The sequence below is a fragment of the Epinephelus lanceolatus genome, chromosome 16, assembly GCF_041903045.1.
Source record: "Epinephelus lanceolatus isolate andai-2023 chromosome 16, ASM4190304v1, whole genome shotgun sequence".
NCBI classification, from domain to species: domain Eukaryota; kingdom Metazoa; phylum Chordata; class Actinopteri; order Perciformes; family Serranidae; genus Epinephelus; species Epinephelus lanceolatus.
Window position 1 is genome coordinate 9,442,099 of NC_135749.1, and position 13,267 is coordinate 9,455,365.

The 13,267-nt window shown below is 40.7% G+C and overlaps 1 protein-coding gene across 2 annotated transcripts in view; it reads left to right on the forward strand.

Annotated features, from left to right (window-relative positions):
• The window catches only part of lrrc3b (leucine rich repeat containing 3B), a 35,048-nt gene extending 22,647 nt beyond the window's left edge, over positions 1-12,401 (forward strand). For both annotated transcript variants that reach the window (XM_033636741.2, XM_033636740.2), the window contains exon 2: positions 2,960-12,401. In XM_033636741.2, coding sequence (XP_033492632.1) covers positions 3,106-3,888 — 783 coding nt within the window. In that variant the 5' untranslated portion in view covers positions 2,960-3,105 and the 3' untranslated portion in view covers positions 3,889-12,401. The remainder of the gene's footprint in view (positions 1-2,959) is intronic.
• The last annotated feature ends 866 nt before the right edge of the window (positions 12,402-13,267 follow it).

Here is a 13,267-nt window from a genome sequence, read left to right on the forward strand (position 1 = left end):
GACCAATCCGATTGTGCGGAATGTTTTCGCTTTCGACTTTTCCTCCGCTGGATTTGTAATTCAAGAACGATGAACCCAGCTTAATGTCAGTGACTGTAGCCTGTGTGTGTTTAATCATGGGTGCAGGTCTGGTTGCAGGACTTTTATTGACGGGTTGCGGCTTTGACTTTGACATAATGATGGGTAAAAGGTCGGTTCTGGTACTGAGCTTCATGAGTATGGGCAGGTGTGGGTTTTCAAAAATGGACACGTGCAGGACTGGCGCCTTGTGTTCTAACACAGGGCTGCTCAGGTACACTGGGAGTACATTAGTGGAATGTTGAGCAATGTGTAAATGCTCACAATGACAAATCTGTTATGCTGATGTTTAGCAGGTGGGCTTATTTTTTACTATGCCCACCATCTTAGTTTAAGATATTAGCACACTAACATTTGCTTAAAATAATTAAATAAAGAAATGTACAGGTGAGAATGATGGGAATGTTGTATATTTTGCATATATTTGGTCATAAATCAAAGTTTTATTCAAATTTTTCACTAATTGACATATGTACATCCCATTCCTGTGAACCCGATATTTCAGGAACACCGTATGGTAATTTCCTCAACTTTGGCACAAACGTCCACTTGAACTCAAGGATGAACTGATTAGATTTTGGTGGTCGGAGGTCAAGGTACTGCCTCTAGCAGCGGTTGTCGATGGCAGAGAGGCATAAAAATGCGCTACTGTTTCTGTTTTGCTTCTTGTTTTTCTCGTGCAGCATTAAGGGATTACAACTGCATTTTATTATGCAACCCTGTGTTTTCGAAATAACAATAAATAAACTTTAAAGGAGACCAAACTTATAAGGATTCATCCTATGGAAACTATGAATTTGCACCAGATTTAATAGCAATCCAAAGTGGTGGACAACCCAACACTGCCAACCCTAGAGCCACACCGCTAACAGCTGGGTGTGAGATCATATATGGCTATGTTGGGTTTTTTTAGAATGAAAGTCAAGGGATCACCAAAGGTACTACAATTCATTCTGCTGGGAACATGAATGCGTCTGTAGTACAGCAGTCCATCCCAATGAATGTCAACCTGCTGGTGGTGCTACCAGGGCTGTTTCAAGACACTCTGGGGGCCCCAGGCAAGAGGCACCTTGGATGCCCCACCCCCACTCCCAGGGTGACCAGGTCCCAGTAAACCAAATGTGGGACAAGGAGTAGGTTTGTGAGGGATAATGTGGGACACCCGCCCCAGCGCGAAGTTTAGCCATCAGACACTTGTCACGGTACCAAAATTGGGACCCATGGTACGATACCAGTGAAAGTATCATGGTTCTGAGTAGTATCACAATATCACAGCCAAAATGAGGCAGATGTGCCTTTTGTCATTTATAAAAAGATAAATCACTTTTCTATAATACATCAATGATATTTCAATGGAATAAATTACTTATTGACTTATTCATACTTCAAAAACAGCATCAATGAATGATTAACATAGGGGGGATCAAAATAAAATAAACAAATGAAATAAAAATCAACCAGCCACCCTCCTCCCCTGACAAGTAAAGATCAGTCCCTCCATAAGTAAAGAACAGTCCCTAAAGTGCGGTAAGGTTTGTGGACCGTTACCTGCCACAAAGAGAGAAATGTGAATGGCTCGTTTCTCCTCTGACACGTCACATACCTGTGTGCCGCCACAGCTCGGCTGTTCAGGTACTTCTGGGCAGTCATGAAAGCAGCATATTGAGTGCCAGGTGGCCAGCGCGCGCCGTTATTGGACGGCGCATGGACACTCATCCTCTTGCGATTGGACTTTGAACTTATCCCACAGTAGTGGTACCGTGAGGTACCGTAGTACTACAGTTCTCCAACAATGCTAGCGCGGGTGGCAACCAATCATGCGGGACATGGTCTCAATTTGCGTGACGCGTGAAAAGAGACAGAAATGCTCGGGGCGTCGGTGGCTTAGTGGTAGAGCACGCGCCCCATATACAAGGCTGTTGCCGCAGCGACCCGGGTTCAACTCCAGCCTGTGGCCCTTTGCTGCATGTCACTCCCTCTCTCTCTCCCCCCCTTTCACGCTTGTCCGTCCTATCGATTAAAGGCTTAAAAATGCCCCAAAAAAATCTTTGAAAAAAAATGAAAAAAAGAGACAGAAATGCTGTGCAGTCCCGCACAATGCGGGACGTCTGGTCACCCTACTTAACCACTCGCAAGCAGCGGCTAGTAGGGGGCCCCATTAGGGGGGATTCCAACGTGTTGTCATTGTTGCAGTGTCTATATAATAGGAGTTCCATCATATTGTCATGGACCAATGTCAGCCGTCTCTGGGGGCCCCCTTCCAGCTCAGGGCCCTAGGCAATTGCCTAGTTTGCCTGTTAAGAACTGATAGGATCACAAAAGAATTCATCTGGCTTTAAAAAAAAAAATGCCAGTCTTGTAGATGTTTAGATAGATGTCCACTGCTTTCTGAGTCATTATCATCATCATCATCATCATCCTCTGGGCAGCATGAATGTCATTTATGGTGTCTTGCAGCTGGCTAAAAATTTAAATCGCCATTTAGCAATGAATTCGTCCCAAAGTGTGGCAAAATAATTGTGAAAATAAGTGCGGAGCCCATAATCGTAAAAGTCATACAGTTACACTTCTATTTCGCATACACAGAAGGATCTTGGTGAATAGAGAATATAATGTACATATTATACCTTGCAAAGAAGCTACTCATCTTTTGGATTGGACTTGGTATCAGCAGATACTTGGTTCAGGATCGGGGGCAAAAAACTTACATGCTTACTTCAAAATATGGGCCCCTGTCACATTGTCAACAATCACATTCAAATTTGAAGGGCCCGTGATGGTGATACTGACAAACATAAGTAATAAAATACTACACAAGATGAAATGGTGAAGGGTGTCACCATATTTATTGACCCTGTCTTTCTGTTTGATCTCCTTTCAGGCCTCATCGCAGCATGGTAACATCTGTTCACACTCCAGTATCTTCAGTGGGCAGACAGTGAGGACCAGTCGCCACAATGCGATGTGTGTAAGGGACCAGTGTCAGAGTAGTGGCCCCCGGCGGGATGCTGCTGACAGCCGGTCAGTATGACTTTGCTGGACTTGTGGCTGTCGCGCTCCATCCCCATGTGCCTGCTCCTTCAGAGCCTTGTCCTCATGGCCCTGTGCTTCCCCTCGGCCAGCATGTGTCCAAAGGGCTGCATCTGCCACCGCGACCCTCACCTCCACGGTCTCAACGTTACATGCAGTCAGTCCCGCCTCAAAGAGATCCCCCCCAGCCTCCCGGTCGACACTGTCCTGCTGAGGCTAGACCACAACCAGATCGGCGCTGTGCCCGATCAAGCCTTCCACGGACTCAGACTTCTGAGGGAGCTCAACCTTTCATACAACGCGGTGGAAACTTTAGGGGAAGGTGCGTTCAGTGGCATAGAGGCGACATTACAGGTGCTGGACCTCTCCCACAACCGCATCACTAGCGTACACAAGGATGCCTTTGCTCGGCTCAAGGCCCGCGTCATTGTGGACGATAACCCCTGGCATTGTGACTGCGCCCTCCAGCAGGCCATCGGTGGAATGGCCCACAACCACGAGGCCGCCGCCCGGGTCCTCTGCAGGAGCTCGGAGCTTCGTGATCAGGAGGGCCGACCTTTCTTGGCGGTGGACACTGACCTCTGTAACCTGGCCAAAAGGACCACAGACTACGCTATGCTGGTGACCATGTTCGGTTGGTTCGCCATGGTCATTTCATATGTGGTGTATTATGTCCGTCAGAACCAGGAGGACGCCCGACGCCACCTGGAGTATCTCAAGTCTCTCCCCAGTAAGCCCAAGAAACCTGACGAGGCCGATGACATCAGCACTGTTGTCTGACAGCAGTGTCAAAGCGACTGTGTCCCACACAAATCTAATGAACACCAAAATGTTTATTGTAACAGGACCCCCATTTATAGTGTTTACTATTTGAAACTTTTAGGTGATGTGAGCATCAGATCTGCTGAGAAATCTTTGTATTTTGGGAATTCTGTTGTATGTCCGTACCAGGGTTTGTTCATGACTGATCCGAGATGAGATGACACGTGAAGGGAGGCCACAGAGTCTAATAGTCTAACACCAACATTATCTTTTCTACAAAAACAAAAAAAAATGCATACGGAGCTTTGAAAATTTGAAACTCAGGTTAAAATATTGATATGATAATGGCTTTTTGTAGATGAAAATTTGGAATATCTGATAAAAAGAAATATATTTGTAAGACCTGACACCCTAAACTTCATTTGCCAGAGCCTTCATTTTGGTATCTAAAAGCCCACCTTAAAATACTCATTGAGTTTTGCAAACACCTGCTAAACCAACTGCATCTTTTATACCCCTTAAAATTAAATACAAATTAAAATAGTTCTGCACAGAAATGTTAGCATTTCTGAAGCCAAGGCCGGCTCATTGAAATTATTTGATCTGCATGTTGTGTAATATTTTAGACCATTAAAACCTTGGACATGGGGTATGCAGATGTGAGATAGTCTCATTTCCCTGATTGCCTTGAGCTGTGGTAGCCTGTTTTGTATAGACAAATCAAAATGAAGGCAAATATAATAGAGGTAGTAGGCAGCCACTGAAACACTGAGTGAACCATGTCGCAGCTACAGAGAATACTGGATTGTATGGAAGCCCATTTCTACCAAGAAAAGACATGAATGAAAGGTCTGGAATGATTAGCATTAAAAATACTCACTCAAAATTATGAAATATGAACTTAAAATTTGGACTTGGGTGAAAATGTTGAGTTACTAAGTCAGACGAGTTATAAGATCACAACTCAGAAGTATCATCTATTAAATCATTTTGAAAACTTTACTTTTGAAGTCAAAATTAAGAGATAGTAGGTTAAAGTTTGACCGAGCTTTTTAGCATTTCCTGCTACGTCACTATTATAAGTCAAGTTAAAAGTTTAGAAGCAGGGTTCTGATTTGTCTTGTTACTGAGGCAGATATTGAGGTTGAAACAACACATTATGTACTCAAGTATCAACAAAATGGCCAGGCGCTGGTTTCACTAAACACCTTCAGTTAAGATTTTCCTTAAAGTCTGAGTTATGGTTAATTTAAGCTAAATTCAGTTGCACAAAACACCCTGAAGTCTTAAAGATTTCCTTAAAATGTTCACTTAAGTATTAAAGGTTTTCTCCTTATCTCCAATCTGATGCTCTTCACTAAAATGAGAGCGCTGTTGTTCGAAGATACAGAGCGTCCTATTTCTACGTGAATTAACGAACAGTTAAGTTAATCACACGGTCACTCTGCTCGGCGCTCTGCTGCTCAATGTGTCCAGAGTGTGCTATGCCACTCCGAGAGTGCGGTGCTCTGGATAACTGAACGTTAATTCCAACCGTGCTCCAAATTTACAAATGGTCCAGTTTGTACCAGAGTGCACTCCGGCGCTCGAAATGACTCGAATGTACCCATAGTTAAACCACTGCGTGAAAGACGATGTAAAACCTCTTTCAATGCAGTAAATAAAATTAATGATAATGATCTTTATTTATAAAGTGCTTTTAAAAACAGAGTTACAAAGTGCTTTACGTATCAATAATTAAAACAGACAAGGCATGAAAAAACAACTTTTAGAAGAACTGATAAAAACACTTTAGTATATAAAAACTGAGGAAATAAAAGACAGTCTAAATGTACCTAAAACTCAAGTAAAATCACAAAAGGCTCGCTTATAAACGTATGTTTTAAGAAGAGACTTAAAAGAGATCACTGACTCTGTACAAATGTAAAGTTAATATTTTTCCTTAACTAAGGGAACCTTTTAAGGGATTCTGTGCAACATATTTAGATCCCTAAGTCCCTAAGCCAAGGAGAAATTAAGCCTTAGGTGTCATACTTAAGGAAAAATCTTAAGGTATTTTGTGCAACCCTTTATTTATTTATTTACTATATGTGTTCCTCTGTATTTTTCAGGGTGTAGCTGCTCTTACTGAATAGCCCATATGGATTAGTATCTTAGAATAATGACTTACTGTCTTATAATTTTGCTTTACCTTGTATTTTTGTCATTCCTTACATTTCAGGCAGGTATGGGCATCCATTCATCCCTGATTGGTCAGAGGGTGTGAATTGATTTCAGATAGCCACACCTCCTCGATGCAATGTTCTCTCTGGCATTGTGAATTAATTCTTACAGTTGGAGCGCTGCTGATTTGAGTTCTTACAAGTCTACAGCTTCTCTTTGTTGGACTATGAATGTTCATTACAAAGAAAGTGCCAATACAAAGTTTCCATTTAAAGAACTTACTGTCCCAAAATTTAAAGAAACAATACTTATCTTTCAGTTGTAGCAAGTTTCCATAAACAGGATAATGTAAAATAGGGTGCAAATAGTCCATGCAATTTTTTTTAATAACAGCATTGTGGATTATGTTTCTGAATACAGAAGTTTGTTAATCATAATGCTAATCCCAATTATGGTTTGTGCTTAGGCTTGAGAATAAGAGTTCATGGCATTAGCAGAGGGTTTGTGAGGAGAACTTACTGATGGTGAGGTTTTGTTCCAAAATTATATCAGCCTATTGCTGCCATCATCACAAAGAAATCTGCACTCATTATACTGACAAAATGGCTTAGTTTCTTGTTATTACTACTTACCAAATTATTCAGTTTTAACAAAAACATTTGTCACTTTATCTTGACATATCAATGAACTGTTATCCGTACACGATTTCAGTATTTAATTGAAACAAGAGAGCTTTTTTGTGATAACAGAATATACAGACTTCACTCATTAAAACAACGTCTGTACTATGTTATGAGAAATGACACAATCGGATCCTTAAAAAGAAGACACTAGCCTACACCAGTTCATTACCACATATTAAAATAGCGTACTGTTACATGACAAACCATGACATCCTGGTCATAAGGTTAAAAAACAGTACTACCAAACCACATTGTTTCTGCCCAACCAAAACCCAGATGGAGCTCTGAGTTGATCAGAATGTTAATATGCTCGTCTGAGTCACCTCCAGTTTTTACTATGCACTCACAGCAAATAAGCTTTACAAGCAATAGTGAGTGAATTACAGACTTTTTTACACCACTTTTTGCCCCTCAGGCAACATGCAAGCTGTTCTGCTTTCTTGGTGGTGGTTGTTAGGGCTGTGTGCAGATTCAGGGTTGATGAAAGCCACCGCCAACTCCTTTCGCATTTTTTGGGTAAATCATAAAATGCATCCGGTTTTATTTAAAGACAATTCTCATTTAAGGATGCTAGAACTGATCGCAAATCAAAGATAATGCAGTAGAAGACAAAGCTTTTTGTAGTAAAGACAAATAAAATTGAGTTTAAATGGTCATTGCTGATACTATGGTAACGATAATATGAAACCGTATCTACACTCTTATGTGTAATAACAACCTGGTGTCATTTCGAAGTCATTCAAATCCGATGCTTGGGCAATGACTTCAGGCATCAGACACCGCCAAAAAAGCCTTCCTTAAACGTCGACATGATATGTGGTTGGTCGCCGGTATAGTTAAATGGTGGCAGGGGGAGATACGCAGTGGGGCAAGCAGGGCGGGGAAACACCGACTTTCACCAGGGAGAGCAGTGTTTGTGTTCTGTAAGATTCTAAGGCCAAAACCTGTTGTTTTTTCCAAAACCCACCCACATCCGTTAGTTGTTAAAGGAAAAAAAAAACAAAAACAAACGTCAATTCGTGAAGTCATACTGTGCTTTTATTTTGAAACAGACTATGTAAATGGTTAATTTCCTGTGCAAACAGAAGTGTATTTTGAGGGCCTCACTCCGAAGTCATCCAAATGTGGCGCTTGGGCAGTGACACACAGTGATAGAAACCAACGAAAAAAGGTGTCCTTTAACATCGGCATGATACGCTGCCGGTTGCTGTTATAGTTTAATGGCGCCCGGCTGCGTCAGTGGGAAACGCGGCGGGACAGGGATAAAAGTTAAGGCAGCAAAAGCCCGACTAGGGCAGGTGGAGGGGTGGTGACCGACTTTCACCCGAGAGAGTGGTGTTTGTGTCCCGTAAGATTCTAAAACCAAATCCTGTTCTTTTTCGTAAACCTAACCACGCGTGGTTGTTGTTGAAAGAAAAAAGAAAAAGTCAATTCGGGGTGTTGTACCGTGCATTTATTTTGAAAGAGACTGTATGTAAAGTTTAATTTTACTGTGAAAATGTAAGTTTATTTTGAAAGAAGACAATGCATGGAATAAGCAGAACTTGTCACAGCATCCCAGAACGTCAACAACCAACGCACCCAGGGTACCTTGCACGTACTTTCTAGACGTGGAAGTCCATGACCAAACATCGATATGTGATGAAGTCAGAGTGAGAATGTGTTGGTAATAACCAGAAAGCTTCTTGAAAAAGTGATATATTGTCATAACAAACAAGATTCCTGTTGAAATTTCATCATTTGGTATGTAGTATAAACAAGAATAACATGTCATCGTAAGATAATAATACACTATTATAACTAGGTTTCTTATTGGTGTATTAAGGAAACAGCAATGGTGACAACAACAACCTGCCAGACAGAGTCATCACTTTTAACAACTCTGTCACTATTGTTACGTTCCCTGATCAGGCTCAGAGGATGAGGGAAGTAACAATAACACTGAAAAAGGCAAGCGGAGGTGGGTGTTTATGGATTCCACACATTCATTGAAGCCATTATCATTATCAGTTCAATAACAATTAACCCTTAAACTTTTTGAAGGTTGTCCTGGCATGCAAAACATCAATTAACAATCAAGTAAAATTGGACATTTGCAAGCCAGAAATGTTTCAGTGGTTATATGTAAAAATCAGTTTTGCAGCATATCAAGATAAATGTTTATTTGTACTAGATTCATTTATCTGCCTTGCAATGACATACTTTTTTACTAATCTCTTAAATGTTATCAAAATTAACGCTACATTTATAAAGTGAAGAATATGTGATTATTTAAGATATAGACCTAAAACAGACCTAATCTTACAAAAGAGTTGGTACAGGGTTGCATGTTTTAAATCTATGCCTGTGTTGAATCTTATTTTGAAGTACTTAAATTCCACAAAATACGCTCATACAATGCAGAAATCTTGAATTTGAAAATGTGTCCTTGTGTTGGAACCAGAACGGTACAAGTCATATGACTGTAGTTTATGGTGCTATGTGTAGCAATTAATCAGTTTACTGTCGGTACAGCGTTTTAGATTCCCCCTTCTCCCTTCTCCCTTCCTGCTCCATGACAGACATGACAAAAAAATAGGGGACAACAGCGATGTCCCAGTTCAGCATAGGTCTCCTCTTGAGTCTGCAGTTTGAGTCCAGATGTGTTGTAGCGGGCCAACAAGGCATGCCCCATTCCAGAGGTTCTTCCAGACTGAGCCTTCTTGGCCATTGCAGCTTTGTTTTTTTGAGATGTTGGAAAACAGTGTATCCTTTGCTCTCTACAGAAACCTGTCCATCACATACAAGCTATTCAACATAAATGTGCCATTCTGCTTGTATGGGCATGTGCATTTAAATTTTATTTCTAGTATATTTATGCCTTAAAACATTGACAAACTTGGTACAGTTAGCTGAAAGAAAATGGTTTCCAATATATCCATTGGTTTTGACAACTATGGTAAGAACTACAGTGCTTCGTAAAGGACTGTCACTGATAAGGACCCTGAATGTTAAGTGATGTGAAACAATAGGTATTCAACAACATTTTATAAATTGGTCCCAAAATTGAATTTACAATGAGAGAGACAGTTTCATTCTTGACCTTGGGAGAGATAGTTTCCATAAAATAATCTTAACTCACGGTCCAATTACTAGCTTTTTCCGAGGATTTTGATCTCTAGTCATCATCTGCAGATGAATGGTGCTCAGTTGACATGGAGTTGGCTTAGCTGTCATCACGGGACCTAACTTGAACCAGAACGTCAATCAGCAGATGGTGATACTTCATGGATTGTAAGAATCCGAACATAATACCAGGATGGACATTGCTAAATCAATGGGGACCACTTCATATTCACATCCAACACCAGAAATCTTGCAGTGTCAGACAAATGGCTGTTTGCTACAATGGGGCATTTTTCAACCTATTGAGGCTTTGGAATTATGAGCCGTCCCAACAACGGCATGGCACCTTATAGACAAGTTTTAAAAAGACCTACATCAACGAAATCACTGAGTGTTACTAAGTATGTCCAAGAAAGCAAAGGAGAAGGGAACCTTACTACCCACTGTGAATGAGGCTCTAATTTATCATATTCTCAAAAAGGGTAAACTGGCTTCTGACTGTAAAAGTCATAGACCCATATCCCATCTCGGATAAGACCTAAAGATCTTTTCAAAGGTCTTGGCTAATCAATTTCAATTTTATTTATAAATCACAAATCACGATTAGCCTCACAGGGCTTTACAGCATACGACATCTCTTTGTCCTTGGACCCTCACAGCGGATAAGGAAAAACTCCCCCCAGAAAAAATTTAATGGGGAAAAAATGGTAGAAACCTCAGGAAGAGCAACTGAGGAGGGATCCCTCTTCTAGAAAGGCCAGACGTGCAGTAGATAGCATGTGTAGACTGATCAAACTGATGAAATTATAACAAGTATAATCTTGATAAAGTGGGTTATATTAATTCGAGAAGCTTTGCAGACAATGTCAGACGCCTACTCAATATTACATCGTTTTCTCTGAGCAAGAATTGTCCTATGGCAGCAGTCTCATTGGATGCAGAGAAGGCATTCAATAGAGTCCAGTAACGGTATCTGTTCCTCACTCTTGAACATATGGATTTAGCCCAAAATGCATGACCTGGATTGTAAGTCTCTGTTTCTACAATGGCCCATTGTTTGAGATTGTTTGGAGGAATTGCCCCCATGTATCCTTCCTAATTATCAGGTAGCTGAAGTTTCTGAAAATCGTAACTCTCTCTGTGACAACTGAGCAAACTCTGCAGATGAAGACCAAGAAATGTGTCCAAACGCCCTTGAAAAAGCTCATAAACTGAGAGTGTCTTATTTGATGTTTTGGAATCCAAGGTATTTGGGAATGGTTTAACATCTGTGGACAGACTGTTGCTGTGTTGTACTGTACATTTCTTCCTTCAGTTTGTGAAGTCTATGTTTGTTCCTGTTGTCTTTAGTCAGCTGTTGTCCGTCAGAGTCGGTCTTTGTGTATCTGTACTGATCAGAAGTAAGCACAAAACTAAATGTCAGTTTCGGTGGACTTCTTCTCGTTGGTGTTGTGTGGTTACTCTGGTCCTTCAGAATTAATGCAGTTTACCGTTTACTGTAACCATTTGCCTTCACTTGATTTCACTTTCAAGGACAGATTTATTTAAGTCGGAGACTGCAGACTATATGATCATCTCAGTCATGACAAATCAACACAAACATCCCTATTCAATCCGAGCTGCCAGTGCATGCATCATTCCCCTTTAATAACACTGTGTACACTAATGTTCCCGGCAGCGGGTGAAGAGAAAATTGACGCTGTCATTTTCTCATATGGCCTGCCTTCCATCACAGCAGCTGGAACATACGACCAGAGAAATCCAATGAAAGCCACTTGAAAGACAAGATTGATATGTGAAGGTACAGGAAATTAGATTTTCACTGGAAAAAAAAGCTCATTTCATACATACTGACTACTTTAAATAATGACCTAAAGAACTCCTGCACAATGAAATGTTGGATACTGGGTGTTGCTGATATATTGTGAAATTTCCTCTCAGTTCATGTTTCAATTGTTTGTCATAGAATTTGTACAATTATGGTTGTTAAAATGACGTCTTAGGGGATATGCAACGAGAATACGTAGGTACACTAGATCACATGTAAATAGGAACGTTGATGTTGTGTGAAAATACTTGAAATCCCTTTAATTAGTTGTTCTTGAATGTGCTGAATCCCTTAGCCTTGTCTTGTAGAGGCGACCTCATACTCCTCATGACAGGATCAGGATAGACTATAAAGTGCATGTACAATGTAATGAAGCACAGTGTAGCCAAGGACCTGAGAGTATTTCTAAGTGCCTGAATACTTCTCTCACCATTTTATTTTTTTATTTACATCTTCTGTCTCCACCTCTGGTCTTTGTTCTAAACGCATAAGCCTCTCTTAGTTTAGGATACTCACTATTTAGTGGATTTGCCGATTTAGGTTTATTTTGCAACTTAGAAAAACACTGAATCAACCATGCTGATGTAAAGAGCTGTTCAACTAAATTACACTGTACCATATCACAGTTTTCCGTGCACGACAGGGTGTGATAGACTAACACAGTGGAGGATAAAAATGTTAGCTCTGACTATCATGGTTGTGTTGTAATGGCATGACATACAGAAAATGAAATAAAGGAGGTATGCATTGGCTTATGGTATATTTTCTTTCTTTCTGCTGATTGAAAAATACTCAGCTTCAGACAGTAAATGAGTAAAGCATTAAGGTGATGTGATAGCTTTTCCCCCAGGGATGGGTAGTGAAACAAAAAAACCCTACCTTACACCCAGCACAGCGGGTACCCACGTTGTGTAAGTACCCTTGTGTCCATATGTGCACCCGTAGGTGTGTAGGTCTTTAAATGAGTTGTGGTCAGGCACATTGGTGTTTTAAGGAAGCGGAAAGTGAATGTGTCACTGACCAACAAAACCTGGTCTAAGGTCAACGGCACAGTATTGTCATGCTATTTGAAGGGCACATTATTCAGAAAGGCGTACACTCTGCCAAACACACAGGAACCCGCAGATGGATTGCAGGAGGGTGAAAGGAAAATATTAAATACATTCTCAAAAACTTGAACATAGCAGAGAGCAGAGAAGAGCTGCAGAGCTGCTGTACGATTCCCCACGAAGAGAGATGCTTTGCACATTTACGCACGAGACCTGTGACCTCAATAATTATTTTAAAAAGCTAATAGTTAAGTTCTCTTTTCTTTGTCAGGTTTTTAACTATAGTTTTTAGTTTTCTGCTTAAATGTCCAATGGCATTTGCTGTAGTGGCATTGCTGCTCTTACTGCATTAGGGTATGGTCACATAAGAGCAAAACTAACATCGGCCAATATTCGCCTCCCCTTCACTTCTATTCAATGTGAGCAAAGGGGCAAATAAAACATTCGTTTTCAGTGGCAAAGCAAATTCACAGCCTCAACCAACAGCAAAGGAGTATGTGTGTATGTGATGTTAATTATTGCTGTTTCCAACCAGTCAACATTATATGATACTGCCTATAAAAAAATTA